Raw genomic sequence first — 14713 nt, 5'->3', positions numbered from 1 at the left:
TTTTGACAAAACTTAATTTTCCTTCTCCGTATTATCATAATAAAGGTTTGGTAAAACATTTGATGACAATAGCTCAAATGGTAAAAAAGCTATGGCCCGGACAGACACACACAGACAGACACAGACAGACAGACACACAGAAGTGATTCCAATACTCCGTCTCCTGCTATGCAGGGGATGGGCTAATTAATTTTTCCTCGTTATTCTGAAGCTCTAATTTTTTAAAACGAGGATTATTTTGGAGTCAAGTTAAAATTCAATCACAAACCAGTTTTTTTTTTTTAATAACCCAGGCAGGAGAAACCCTGTGTTTTATTTTTAAACAAGAATCGATCAAACCTTCAGCTCTGCAGTCACAGAAAAGGAAACTGCCATGATCCACTGCCGCCTGCCCTTCCTCCTTTCCGATTTTGCCCTACCATAACAAGACCAAACAGAAAGTAGAGTGTTGACTCTACGGATATGCATCACAGGCCATTTCTTTGTTGTGTGGTCTGTATCACCTTCTGGTAACAATTGGGATAGTCTGCAGGGTTTACTAGGCTGTAAACAGTTTACTAGGTTTACTAGGCTGTGTATAAACCAACTATGTGGGTGACAAAATAAGCAAAATCTGCCAAGACACCATTGCACAGGAAGCTAGAACAGCACTCAGTAGAGCACATACCTTTGCCAGGCTGAACATTTTACGTTTTGTATCTCACTGATAGGCCAGGTCTGCATCCGAACCTCAACCAAAATCTAATCAATTCGTCCTTGTCACACAGACAACCTGCCCACGAAGTTTCGTTTGAACCCATCCATAACTTTTTAAGATATCCTGTTCACAGACAGACAAACAAACAGGGGTGAAACCGTAACCTCTAACAGCTCGGAAGTAAAAATTCTCCCAAATTCACAGAAGATCTCTTATATAGGCAGGCATTCCAAAACAACCTGTGAACTACCAGATCGACCCGTAAATAGGACCTAAGGCATTATGGCCATTGTTTTTCAGCATGAAGCATAAAGGTACATAATTGTTGAAGAAGTGAATGCATAAGGTTTGGATTTGTACTTTAGAACCATCGATTGGGAGGTTAAGTGGTATAAAACCAACACTTTTGCAAGAGGACATTATGTTATACTAGTGAGATACCCGTGCTACGTGCGGGTGGGAGGCCAGAAGCAACCAGGCAATGCAGATACGGCGAATGCTAAAGCATGAAACCAATAAATTCCACATTCCTGTAGCACCTTCAGTCGCACTTCAGACATGGACAACAAGTTCGTGAAGGACTTCCATGAAAAACGTACCGTTCGCAAACAAACGGGTACGTTCACATATAGAAACATCGATCGTGGGACCGTGGCGAATCTGCATATGGCGATCCGCGAAGTTCACGTTTAGAAAGTAGAAACCATCACGGCATGTCATCATTCACTTGAACTCGATATCTCTTTTTTCATTCCAAACAACATAACTCCAATCACAAATTAATCACAAAATAAACTTTTAACAACATTGTTAATGTTTCCTTCATTGTAAAAACTACCAAGTCAACAGTTAAACGGATTTTGAGCCGATAGGTGTTGCGGCCTTGGCAAGACCGATGGAGACAGCGATCTGTTAGCTATTTGGGCGCTGTATAAGTTATGTGGAATTCTCTCATGTAGAGATTAAACCCACGTCGTTTGAACTTTGGCCGAGGTCATTATTTACTTTTAATGATGTTTATATACGAATCAAAAAGAAGATAATTGGTTTTGGGTCGTCCTTTCTGCATATCTCGTGGGATTGTGAGTTGGAGAGACGACCGTGATGGCGGGGAGGGGGTTGGCATTCTCTCAAGCAGGGATTCAACCCGTGTCCTTATAAAAGGTCTTTGTCCGAGGTCACCGAGTCCGATCGGTGCAGCCGTGCAGCGATCGGTGCAGCCGTTTGTGCGGTACCCGGGAAAATAACGTTATGCGGGAGTCCAAACCGGAAAATGCTCGAGTCCAAAGCTGAAATTGGAAAAACAATATAGCCTATTTTACTCCAGGAGATCCCAGGATTACCCACCCAAAATATCGTTGCGATCGGTTCAGCCGTTTTTGCGGTACCTTCGAACGAACGGACGGACGGACGGATGGATGGACATTTGGTGAATTATAGTAAGATAATGTGGGTATTTTTATGCCAAGTAGAGTAAGTTGTGGAATCGACTGAAACAATAATAGTTCAAGTTGTAATTTTCCATCCTCGAAATGTAAATGTAATTGCATTTCCGTCAAAATCTGGTTTTGGACCATCAATGTCTTTATAGTCATAGCGGTTTATAATGACGTATCGTTTGTTATAATATTATACAGTAATGTCCTTAAATATCATGGGTTTAGCTATCGCGGTTTTGACCATTCACGGGCAACTTCTCTGGATTGTACTGAAATGTAAACTCCTCTGTGCAGATATTGAACAGGACATTGAAAAGGAAGAGACGGAGAATAGGTCATCAGCGGACCTGAGAATACGTAAAACTCAGGTGAGAGGTGCTTTGGTAACTGGGTTATAAAGTAAAGCGGGACCAAATGCCAAATTCCTCAACAGTGGTTTATTGCATTATAGAAACTACAACAGCAACCTTATAAGACCGTAAAAGAACTACGAAAGCAGGTAGGTGTAAGTAACTATGACAAGATGTAGAAATACAGAACCAATGGGATGGTATTTATTTATTATAATAATAATAATAATAATAATAATAATAATAAAGGTTTATTTATATTCAACTTCCATTGTGACCAAAGGCCGAATTGAGGTAAAGTTTTACAATCGATAAATTTAACAAGTAAAATATAATAATGCAATAAAATGGCAATAAAATATAAAATATAAAATACAATATAAATAAAAACGAATACAAAAGGAAACTCCGATGGCCTTTCACTTACTCACCGCAGGCAGGTTGGTGGTCTTTCTGTCTTCTACCGACTCCTCTCTGGCATTGCTCCCCCAGTTCTCTCTGGGCTCTGTCCCCCAAATATTCCGACAGGTCGCACAAGATCTGCCAGCAACCCTCTTATGGTTAAACTGCCAAAATCAAGATACTCTGCTCACCTTCACTCCTTCATTCCTCTTTTCTCCCGCCTCTGGAACAAACTCACTCACTCTCTTCAATCCCACTCCTCCCTCCAGGTTTTTAAAACAGCTGTTCATCACCATCTCTTATCTTCTGCCATCCAAAACCTTGATCTTTTCTACCCCCGCTAATTTCACCCCAGATCCACTTTTTTGAAACACCAACCTCTTTCCTGGAAGTCCTTGCAGTGTCCTTGTGTTTTATACTTCCCCCCCCCCCCCCACCCCCCATTCCTACGCTTCCTCCCCCCAAGCCCTCTCCCTCCCACAGGTCTCCCGATGTCCCTGCTCTCAAATGTTGTGTTTGTGTGCTTCCCCTTCTCTCCCCATCTTGTCTACCGCTCCCCTTATTATATACTTTGTGTGTCTGTTTGATTTTTTGTGTGATAAATGTTAGCCCTTTCACGAGCCTCAATCCTGTATACAAAAAAAATAAAAATAAAATGACAGTAAAAAGAACACCAATGCAGTGTAAAAAATTCCATCAAGTATCAAGAGTAAAACCCTCAAGAAAAAACAATTTTGCAGTAATTTAACTATTCACATAACATCAAAGTTCAAACTTTAGCAAACTCTATAATTTGTTCATTGTACAGATAAGGAATGCCATCGGTCTGTTCTTGATTCTTGTGGTTTTGTATTTGAACTCAGTTAGTTGTTTTGAGTTTCATAGCTGATAGCCACTATGAGAATGGGATGATGAGTTACTGTAATGCCATGGTATTGTTTGAGGGTGTTGTTGGTCTAACTGCTTCAATATGTCACCTACCAACAGCATTCGACGCTTTCACGGAAGTTTGTGGAAGTGATGACTGAGTACAACTCTACCCAGACGGACTACCGTGAACGTTGCAAGAACCGCATTCAACGGCAACTGGAGATCAGTATGTCCTCACTACATGCATTCAAAATGAAATACCCACTCTTTAGAAGTCTTGCTGATCAAGGTCCGAATGCAGAAACCTAGGCGTGTCCAGGAATGAAGCTTGAAATGTTTCGGTGAACACTTTCCCTTGTCGGTTGTTGGCTTTGGCACAATGGAGTCTTATTTTAGAAACAAAACACATGTTCCATTAACTGGTCATCATGTCGAAAATTAGTTGTGCAGTACTTCACACCCTCCATCTAAAAAAAACAAATAAAGAGTGCTCCCTAGTGCTCAGGGTGCAAGAGCATGACATACTGCTGTGGCATCACCCCAAAAATATTAAAAATCAAAAAAGTTTTTACATCATTCACCTTGTATATTTCAACTAACCGACAGTTCCCGTGTATGCCCTATACATTCCGCTACTCTCAACTCCTCTTCCTCCCATTCCTCCCATCTCTTCAATATTCTCCCCTTTTCTCTTCCTTATATTTCCCTTCCTACGCCTGGTGTTGGCTCAGCGGTTAGGGTGCTGGCTTGGGATCCTAGGATCCTGAGTTCCGAATCCCGGTCTATCGCTGAATTAACACCAGAGGGGTTGACTCAGCCTGTCATCCTTCCGAGGTCGGCAAATCGAGTACCAGTTCACTGGTAATTCCCCGTGTGTCGCAAGAGGCGACTAACAGGGTTGGCGGCAGGAAGGGCATCCGGCTGTAAAACATTGCTTGAAAAAGGGGACCACGGTGCCTGAAAAAGGCCAACCCCTGCTCTGCGGGGAAAAATGGCCTCGAAAGGTGGTACCATATTTCCCTTCCTATGTTCCCTTTCTTCACTTTCTTCCTTATTCTCCTTCCTCCCTTTTTCTTTAAATTTCCTTACTTTCAATAATTGTCTGTGTGCACGCATACAGATTTACGTTGTAAAAAGATATTCTGGTCGTAGTAATGGCTAGAATAGTGTTGGTATACGTCATTGGCGGAAAGGTAGTACAATGGATGGAATTGTATTGTACATCGCTTGTATGGTATGCTAACCGCCGTGGGAAGCAATTGGAAGCTGACGTTTCAAGCGTTAACCCTCCATCAGTGTTAACTTATTCTGGCTGTTCATTCCATACACTGAAGTACATAAATTATGTGGCTTCTTTATGGAAGTGCATCACACTGTTTTATTTTAATAAACTGTCAATGCTCTTTTGCAACTTTCCCTCCCAGATAAGGAGCGCATATATGAATTGCACGTTTAAGGAATAACAGGTGTACTAAAAGTAAATACATCTGCACCTCACACACCTTACTCGGTGAAAATTACCAGGATCTGAAAAATGAGGTCTTGGAAAGTGAAGAAAGCTGAAATTGTACCAGTGATATTCGGAGCAACAGGGATGATCAAGAAAACCCTTACTGAGTACTTAAAAAGCATTCCGGGGAATATCACTACAAACAAGTGACCAGTGGAGGCTGTCAGAGGTTCAGTGACGATTCTAAAAGGATCCCTTGGAACAAAGCTATGAGAATGAAGTTTCACAATCTGGTTCATGAATAATGATCCTTTACCGAAAATGAGGTGGAGATTTTGAGTTCTGGGAGAACTTCCTCCCACCTCCTAAAACCCGCATATGGAGATAACAACCAACGTGAAAATTGAGAGTTAAATAGAGAAAATAACAGGAAGTATTGGAATTTGAGGGGTTTTCAAAGGGGCAGAGGAGTAAGAGAGTTTTTTCTTTGTACACATAGTCGAGGCTCGTGGAAGAACTCGTACTAGTACACTGAACAGATCAGGACGCAATAGGACAAAAGGAACAGTTGAGAGAGGGGGGAAACACCAATAGCAGAGTTGAAGGCCAAGATAGAGGCAGACTTGGACAAACAATGGATGTGGGGAGGAATGAGGTCCAGGAGAGGATGCATAGGGTGGACAAGATGGATACATAAGAAACTCTTAGGAGGAAAACTGGAAATGTGGAAAGAGGATGGATTGGGGGGGTGGGGGGGGGGGGTGGGGTTAACGAGGGTAGAAAAGGTCATGGTTTTGAATTGGGGACGATCTAATATAGTGGTGAACAGCTGTCTTGAAGACCTGGAAGGAAGAATGAGATTAAAGAGGATGTGGAAGTTGGTTCCGCAGGTGGGAGAAAAGAAGAGCGAATGAGTGGTGGTGAGTAGTAATCCTGAATTGAGGTAGTTTCCCCAGACAGGGGTTGATGGTGGACCCTGTGTGTCCTGTAGATACCTGGGGGAAAGGGGGGAGGGGAAGTTGACAAAGCATAGAAAGGGCAGAGAATGCAAGACCAGAAAGGAGGTGGTAGAAGACAGAGACCATCGACCTGTTTGCGATGGCGAAGTGATAGACTCGTAGACTCAGCTTCATCATGGGAGATTCCAATAATCTTGAAGGCCTTGGTTTCCACAGTTTCAAGCTGAGCAAGGTTTGAGGCAGGGGAGCCAGCCCAGAGGCGAAAGCAGTTGTGGGTGAAGGCCTTTTAGATGCACAGGAGTTCAGGTGTGCAGAGGAAGGACTTTGTATGACAGAGGGTGCTCATTCGGTAGTTGACTTTGGAGGTCGACGTTGAAATGTGACTTGTCCAAGAAAGATCATGTCTGATAGTGAGACCCAGGCATTTGAATTACTGAACTTCCTCAGGAGGATCGTCAAGAAAGTAGATGGGGGTGGGGGGCAGGAGGGATTTGCCAGCCTGTTCATTCATTCAGACAGAGAGAGAGACAGAGAGAGAGAGAGAAAGAGAGAGAAAGAGAGAGAGAGAGAGAGAGAGAGTGTGTGTGTGTGTGTGTGTGTGTGTGTGTGTGTGTGTGTGTGTGTGTGTGTGAGAGAGTGAGTGTGAGAGAGATTTGTCAGGATTGAGACATATTCAAAGTGTTTGACATCTTGTGGATTTTGTCATGGTCTAAAGAGAGGGAAGAGGCTGCAGCCTGCAAATAGTTAAAGTCATGAGCTAATAGTTAAAGAGGATTTTCCAGAGATTTGGAGAGATAATTTTTGAAGAAATGGGAATAAAAAGAGAAGGAAGGGTATATAGGAGACACAGCAGTGGTAAACATTCCTGACGTCAAGAAATATTCCATTTGTTAGGTCCATGGTTATTTACCTTGAGATGTACATGAGAGTTTTCTTCAATTTCTTCAATGGCATGAGAGTCCTGACCGTTGAGTTTTTAAGATCACAGAGCTTCAAATCAAGTATTGACAGCATCATACTAAAATACACAATTTGGTGTCTGTCTGCCTGACGATTTTTTTTAACCACAATACATTCGGTTGTTACCTATCCAATCTCAATGAAACTTAACAGGAGGACTAAGGGTCACACAATGAAGGTTATAGCAAATTCATTTGCCCCCTTCCCTAAGGGGGGTTTCTCAGCCAAGGGGGTTTTCCCTGTCAATGGGGTTGCGTGTTGAGGTGTATATCCGTGTTAAGATAGCTTTATCGTGGCGTTTTTCCAAGGACTCTTCTCATGACAAAAATAAACCACAAACACGTATGATTACCTTTTTGAACAGTCACTAATGCTGTTTAACACTAAACTGATAGAAATTTGGAGGAATACGACCATAGTGAGCGAGTGTACTCATATATAAAATGCAAGTTGCCTGGTTGCGTCTGATCAGGGTACACGTCGTAAACACAGCATGCACAATGCTAAATGATACCTCATTTAAGAGGTCTTGGGTCCAGACAGTGCATATGGAGGTTTACAAATGCAGGGTGTCCCCGCTTAACGCTGTTTCGTTATAAAGTCGATACTAATTTGCTACTAATAAGGCTTCACAGAACATCGTGATTATTTACTTATAACTCGCTATTACGTCGCAGTCGTCTGTTATAGAAACGTCTTGGAAAGTCATGGGCACACTTGGTGAAACTGCAAATGCCAACTTGTGACGCTGGTTATCTCTACACAGAGGGCAAGCTCTCCCAGGAATCCTTTTTTTTTTTTTTTTTGAGGACCCAAGAGACCCAAAAATCCCCAACGACCCAAAAGACACAGACGACACAAAAGGACCCAAAAGACTCAAAAGTCACCGGGAGAGGACTCAAAAGACCCAAAGGTCCCCGATGACCAAAATGACACAGATGACCCCCAAAAAAAACCCAGGACCCAAAAGACCCAGATGACTAAAAATAAACTGAAGACCCAAAAGTCCCCAAAGACCAAAAAGTCCCCAAGGATTCAAAAGACCCAGATAACCTAAAAGACCTCGAGGACCCAAAACACCCAAAATTTCCGAGGACCCAAAAGACCGAAATATCCCCGAAGACCAAAATGACACAGATGACCCAAAAGATCCAGATGACCCAAAAGTCCCTGAGGACCCAATGGTCCCCAAGGACCCAAAAGTCCCTGAAGACCCAAAAGTCCCTGAGGACCCAAAATACCCAGAAAGCCCTGAGGACTCAGCCCCAGAAGACCCTAAAGTCCCCAAGGACCCAAAATACCCAGATGACCGAAAAGACACAGATGACCCAAAAGTCCCCGAGGACCAAAAAGACTGAAACGTCCCCGAGAACCAAAATGACAAGATGATCCAAAAGTCCCCCAACACTCAAAAGACCCAGGTGACCTAAAATCCACAAAGACCCAGAAGACCTAAAAGTCCCTGGGGACCCAAAAGACCCAGAAGACCCAAAAGTCCCCGAGGACCCAAAATACCCCGAAGACCCAAAAGTCCCCCGAGGGCCCAAAAGACCCAAAAGTCCCCAAGGACCTAAAAGACCCAGATGACCCAAAAGTCCCTGACAGCCCAAAAGACGCAGAGGACCCAAAATATCCCGAGAACCCAAAGGCCACCCCCCCCCCTCTCCCCCCTCCCCCCACTCCTACAAGGCAGTGAAGACCAATTACATTTTGGTACAATGGATCAACGGGCCCACTAGTTAATTATAATGTTTATGTTGTGGCATTGATACTGTAACAACCACTCTTAAAGAGCTTTTTTAGATAAGTGTACAATAATTCAAGCAGAACTGTGCTAACCTGTTATGTATCTGCATTGACATTCTGCATGACCTAATCTAGTCTGTCTCATGACTTAGAAAGTCACCGCGATGCCATGTTGGCATTTATCTGGGCAAACAGACATGGTGGTGCCCATCTCCTCTCAGGCCCAGGTTTGCGCAGGAATTTGGAATGACGATAACCCACCAACTTTTCATCAAAAGGTACTAGGGGATCTTTAAAGTCCACAAGCAGTCAAAGCAGATGAAACAACTGGCTTAACGTTCATCTGAGGGACGGTGTGTGTCGTGGTGCAACGCGCTGCCTGCAAGGCACTAATCAGACTGTTTAGAGTGGGGTTAGGAGTCAAACCTAGCCTAGGCAGCTCAAAGGCGCACTTACCTTCCTTATAATAATGATGATGATGATATCCTCTCCTGCATCATCAGATGCATATGGCTACTGAAGCAGTTTCTTGATTATTGGGCACAGTCCTGGTCGGGGCGTCACTCCTACACAGGACACTTAAATGGCTCATTCATCCCGGTAAGCTGGTACTCATTTCGCTGAACTTGGAAGGATGACAGGCTGAGTCAGCCCCACCTGGTATTCAATGACCGACGGGGATTTGAACTCAGGACCCTAGAATCCCAAGCCAGCACCCTAAACGTTAAGCAAACACCAGGCTATTTCCTTATAATAATAGATGACTCAATATAAACGAATGCTTTTTTTCATAAACAACTTAGCCACAAACATGACTCACTGAACATAAAAGAATGCACAATTTCTAACACCAGGCAATCAAAATATTTTTGCCGTGTTGAACAGTGTTAGCTGCTCCCATCGCCCTCTGCCTGCACACAGTTAAACGGTTTTGGAAAATGCTATTATTCAACTCTAAATATACCCATCCCTCCTTTACATCGGGCGTTTGTGATAATTTCAATGAAGTCCAACATATTGTTTGTTGCTGGATTGTTTCACATTTAACGGTAACCTTAAAAATGCATACAAGGATGTACAAGGAACTTGGACACAGAAATGCTTTTTGTCCATCATGTCTGTGCTTTATCAACCACACATTAATTCTATCAGTTTATCGACTTAATATCACTGGGGAGGGAGAAGGAGAACAATGGGGGCAACAACACAGGGACATCACCTGGGGGCAACACCAGGTTGATATATGTTTGGGGATTGGGGGTACATGGAAGCTAAAGGGTTTGTCGGGTAAGGAATGAACAAACACCGACAGCTCGTTCACCTTTTAACAAGACATTGTCACAGGCATCACAATCAATACGCAGGCATCCAATCACTGATCCACACCTAAGTTAACTACCATTCCTGCCAATATCCAGGTACCGCTATATCCCCAAAGCTTCTTGATACCAACAGTATCTAACTCTAATTTATACCTATCTACCCTTTCTGCGACCACTATCATTCCAGGGAGACCATCCATGTATTTACTTCTCCCTGAGAGAAAGGCCTCTACCATAATACCATCCTAGCTCTCATATTCTTTACTCTAAAAACGTGGCTCCTGATCTTCCATGAACTGTTATACAAATTTGACTTTTTTATAATGTTGCTTTCATACTACAAAAGAAATATTAGAATGATGTATCAAAATACTGTCACTTCGCCTTAATAATTCACTCGATGCTTGGATCTGAATGTTTGTTTTTTCTTCCATTATACAGTACACGGTGTCCTGTATTGTAGATTTTGTAATCCGGAGATTAATTCACGACTTTCCTTTTTATCTCCACGTGCCATTAATATTACGTGTATAAAATACCATGTTGCCTTGACAGTCGCTCTATTACAGAGCTGTGTAAAATTTCACCTTTAGTTCTCGACGAGTTTGTTTTGCTTTTATTCAGATAATAAGTTGGCGATAGATTATTGGCTTAAATGCACCTGATCCCATTGACTTGTGATCTCAAACAGAACTTGCAAGATAAGCAATAACTAGAGCCCCATTAGCACTTGGATGGGAGGCTTCTATGGAAGGCTAATTAGAAAATAATTGTGGATGTTAAGTTATGATAGGTATGTAGCGGCTACCGCTGGGTTTTCACAATCGCCTTGCACCTATCAAGGACGCGGAGCGATCACCATGCCGGGCTCGTCCAGGACGCCCGGGCAGGCTCGCCCTCAACTTGCCAGGCCGCAGCCAGGACGCTCGGCCACGCCCCCTCTCACCTTTCCTGGGCAAACGCTCCGGGATAATGTGTGTATATATATTGCTGCCCGATAAACGGGCTTTTCAGAGTACCTGAGTGTTTTGTTTGAATAAAGCAACTCGGACGAATTCCAGCTTTTTGTCGCGTCCATTCTTCCGATCGACGTGGGAGCCCGAGCTCCTTCATTGGTGACCTACCGACATGGACACGGCAGTGGCCCTTAAACTGCCTACCTTCTGGGAGGCTCACGCGGCGGTTTGGTTCGCACAGGCGGACTCCCTGTTCGCCCTGCGAGGCATCACGGCCGACGACACCCGCTTCCACCATGTGGTAGCAGCGCTCGGTTCAGCCACCGCGGCCCGCGCCCTGAGCCTCCTCGAGAGCCTGCCAGCCGCTGACAAATACGGCGCGATTAAAAAGCTCCTCCTCGACGCTTTCGCCCTCCCATCGGCGGAACGCGCACGGCGCCTGCTCGACCTGCCCGAGCTCGGCGACACGCGCCCTTCCGAGCGAATGGACTACATGCTTTCGCTGCTCGGCGAGCACTCTCCGGCATTCCTGTTCCGGGAGCTGTTTCTCCGTCAGCTGCCTAGCCCGGTACGCCTCGCCCTGGCAAGCACGACGATCACGGATCCCCGTGCCCTTGCCAGGGAAGCCGACAAGATCTCCGCCGCAGGCCAGCGCATCGCAGCAGCGACCTGGGGCCCACCGCCGTCCGGCGCAACACCCATGGTGCCCGAGCACCCGGCACGGTCGACGACCGAACTGCCGACGCAATTGGCGGCCGCTACACCGAGCCGACCACCTCCAGCACGACGACCGGGGCCTCCACCTGACCAAGCGTGGTGTTACTATCATGCCAGGTTCGGACAGAAGGCCCGGACATGCCGACCCCCGTGTACCTTCGGCAGGCCGGGAAACGGCCGGGCCGGCGTTCATTACCAGCCATGAGCGCCGGCCACACGGGCAACTTACTGTTCATCACGGATAAAGCGTCCGGACGGCGCTTCCTGTGCGACACCGGCGCCCAACTGAGCGTCATACCCGCCTCTGACCAGGACAGGCAGTCCGCGGTTTGCGGCCCCTCCTTGGTTGCGGCCAACGGATCGGCCATCCGCACCTTCGGCCCGCGCAACGTCACCCTCTGCTTCGGCGGCCAACGCTTTGCTTGGACGTTTGTAACCGCAAACGTGCCCATGGCTCTGCTAGGCGCCGACTTCCTCTGCGCACACGGACTGCTGGTGGACGTCCAATGGCGTCGTTTAATCAACGCCGAAACCTTCAGCTCCCTGGTATGCACATTGAGCAGCTCCGCGCCGACCGAGCTGGCATGCGCCCTCCCGGCGGCGAACGAGTTTGCTCGCCTGCTCACGGAGTTCCCGGCCCTCACGCGGCCGACGTTTTCGGCTGTCGCAGTACGGCATGGGATCGAGCACCACATACCAACCACGGGCCCGCCGGTCTACGCCAGAGCCCGCCGCCTCGACCCAGCCAAGCTCGCCGTGGCCAAAGCCGAGTTCGACGCTTTAGAACACCTCGGCATCGTGCGGCGCTCCGATAGCGCGTGGGCTACGCCACTACACATCGTCCCAAAGCCAGGGGGCGGCTGGCACCCATGTGGTGACTACCGCCGCCTTAACGACGCTACCACCCCCGACAGGTATCCGATCCCGCACATCCAAGACTTCTCCGCCCGTCTGGCGGGACGGGTCATTTTTTCGAAAATTGATCTCATACGGGGATATCACCAGGTACCTGTCATGGCGGCCGACGTCCCTAAAACGGCAGTCATCACGCCATTCGGCTTATTCGAATTCTTACGGATGCCGTTTGGTCTCAAGAACGCGGCTCAGGCGTTCCAGCGCTTGATGGACGGCGTGCTGCGTGACCTGCCGTTCCTTTTCGTTTACCTGGACGACATCCTCGTCGCCAGCACGTCCCGGGCCGAGCACCTCCTCCACCTCCGAACACTGTTCGGGCGCCTCAGCGAGCACGGCCTCATCGTCAACCCGGCCAAATGCCACTTCGGCACGACGGCCGTTGATTTTTTTGGCCACCACATCACCAAGAACGGGGCCGTGCCGCTGCCAACCAAGGTCGAGGCCATCACCACGTTCCCGCGTCCCCGCACCATAAAGGCCCTGCAGGAATTCCTGGGAATGGTGAATTTTTATCACCGCTTCGTTCCCCGCGCTGCTCAACTCATGCGGCCTCTCTACGAAGCCCTCCGGGGCAAGCCGGCCAAGCACGACATCGCCTGGTCCGCAGCAATGGACACGGCCTTCCAAAGCTCAAAGCGGGCCCTCGCCGACGCAACACTGCTCGCTCACCCGGTGCTCAACGCTCCCATCGCCCTCACCACGGATGCCTCCGACTACGCGGTGGGCGCCGTACATGAGCAATGGGTGAACGGGGTTTGGCAGCCACTCGCTTTTTTCAGGCGGCAGCTCTGGCCGAACGAGCTCAAATACAGCACGTTTGACCGTGAGCTCCTCGGTCTACACCTGGCCGTCCGCCATTTCCGCCACCTCCTGGAGGGCCGACCTTTCACGGCGTTCGTCGACCACAAGCCGTTGGTTTACGCAATGGCCAAGGTCACGGAGCCGTGGTCGGCCCGCCAACAGCGCCACCTCTCCGCCGTGTCGGAGTTTACCACGGACATCCGGCACGTCGCCGGCAAAAACAACGCCGTGGCCGACTGTCTTTCCCGGGCCAGCACGAACGCGGTCCACCTGGGCGTGGACTTCGCGCTTATGGCGGCGGACCAAACCACCGACACCACGGTGCAAGCCCTCCGGGCAGCGGACACGGGCCTCCGCCTGGCCGACATCCCCTTCGCGGACACTGTCCTGCTCTGCGACGTCTCCCAAGGCCAGCCTCGCCCCATCGTGCCAGTCACCTGGCAACGCCGCATCTTCGCCTCCCTCCACGGCCTTTCCCACCCAGGCCGGAAAGCTTCCCAGAAGCTGGTGTCGGCGCGATTCGTCTGGCACGGCCTTCGTCGGGACGTCCGCGATTGGACCAGCACCTGCACAGCCTGCCAACGGGCCAAGGTCCACCGACACACCCAGGCCCCGCTGGCACCTTTCACCGTGCCCGAATGACGTTTCGACCACGTCAACGTGGATCTGGTGGGCCCCCTCCCCCCGTCACGGGGGTTCACACACCTGCTCACCATGGTGGACAGGACCACCAGGTGGCCGGAGGCCGTTCCCCTCGTCTCCACCACCACCGCCGACGTGGCGCAGGCTTTCATCGCCACCTGGGTCGCCCGCTTCGGCGCACCGGCGGACATCTCATCAGACCGCGGACCACAGTTCACCTCCGAGTTGTGGGGCGCGGTCGCCCGCAACCTGGGGGTCAAGCTCCACCGTACTACGGCCTACCACCCCCAAGCAAACGGGTTGTGCGAGCGATTCCACTGCTCCATGAAGGACGCGCTCATGGCCGGCCTTCAAGACGGCGGTTGGGCCGACCGGCTGCCGTGGGTCCTTTTGGGCCTCCGCACGGCCCCCAAGGAGGACCTCCAGGCATCCACCGCCGAGCTTGTCTACGGCCAGGCGCTACGCGTCCCGGGCGAATTCGTGCCCG

The 14713-nt window shown here is 48.2% G+C and overlaps 1 protein-coding gene across 1 annotated transcript in view; it reads left to right on the top strand.

Moving 5' to 3' along the window:
• Window positions 1-14713, top strand: part of LOC137430157 (syntaxin-1A) — a 124339-nt gene that overhangs the window by 71684 nt on the left and 37942 nt on the right. The window contains exons 5-6 of the mRNA XM_068120786.2: window positions 2431-2504; window positions 3876-3984. Of these exons, the coding sequence (XP_067976887.1) occupies window positions 2431-2504; window positions 3876-3984 (183 nt within the window). The remainder of the gene's footprint in view (window positions 1-2430; window positions 2505-3875; window positions 3985-14713) is intronic.

This window comes from Myxine glutinosa, chromosome 6, assembly GCF_964187855.1.
Source record: "Myxine glutinosa chromosome 6, kmMyxGlut1.1, whole genome shotgun sequence".
Lineage (NCBI taxonomy): Eukaryota > Metazoa > Chordata > Myxini > Myxiniformes > Myxinidae > Myxine > Myxine glutinosa.
Note: the sequence above shows the minus strand (reverse complement) of the source record. Positions and strands in the feature narration are given on the sequence as shown.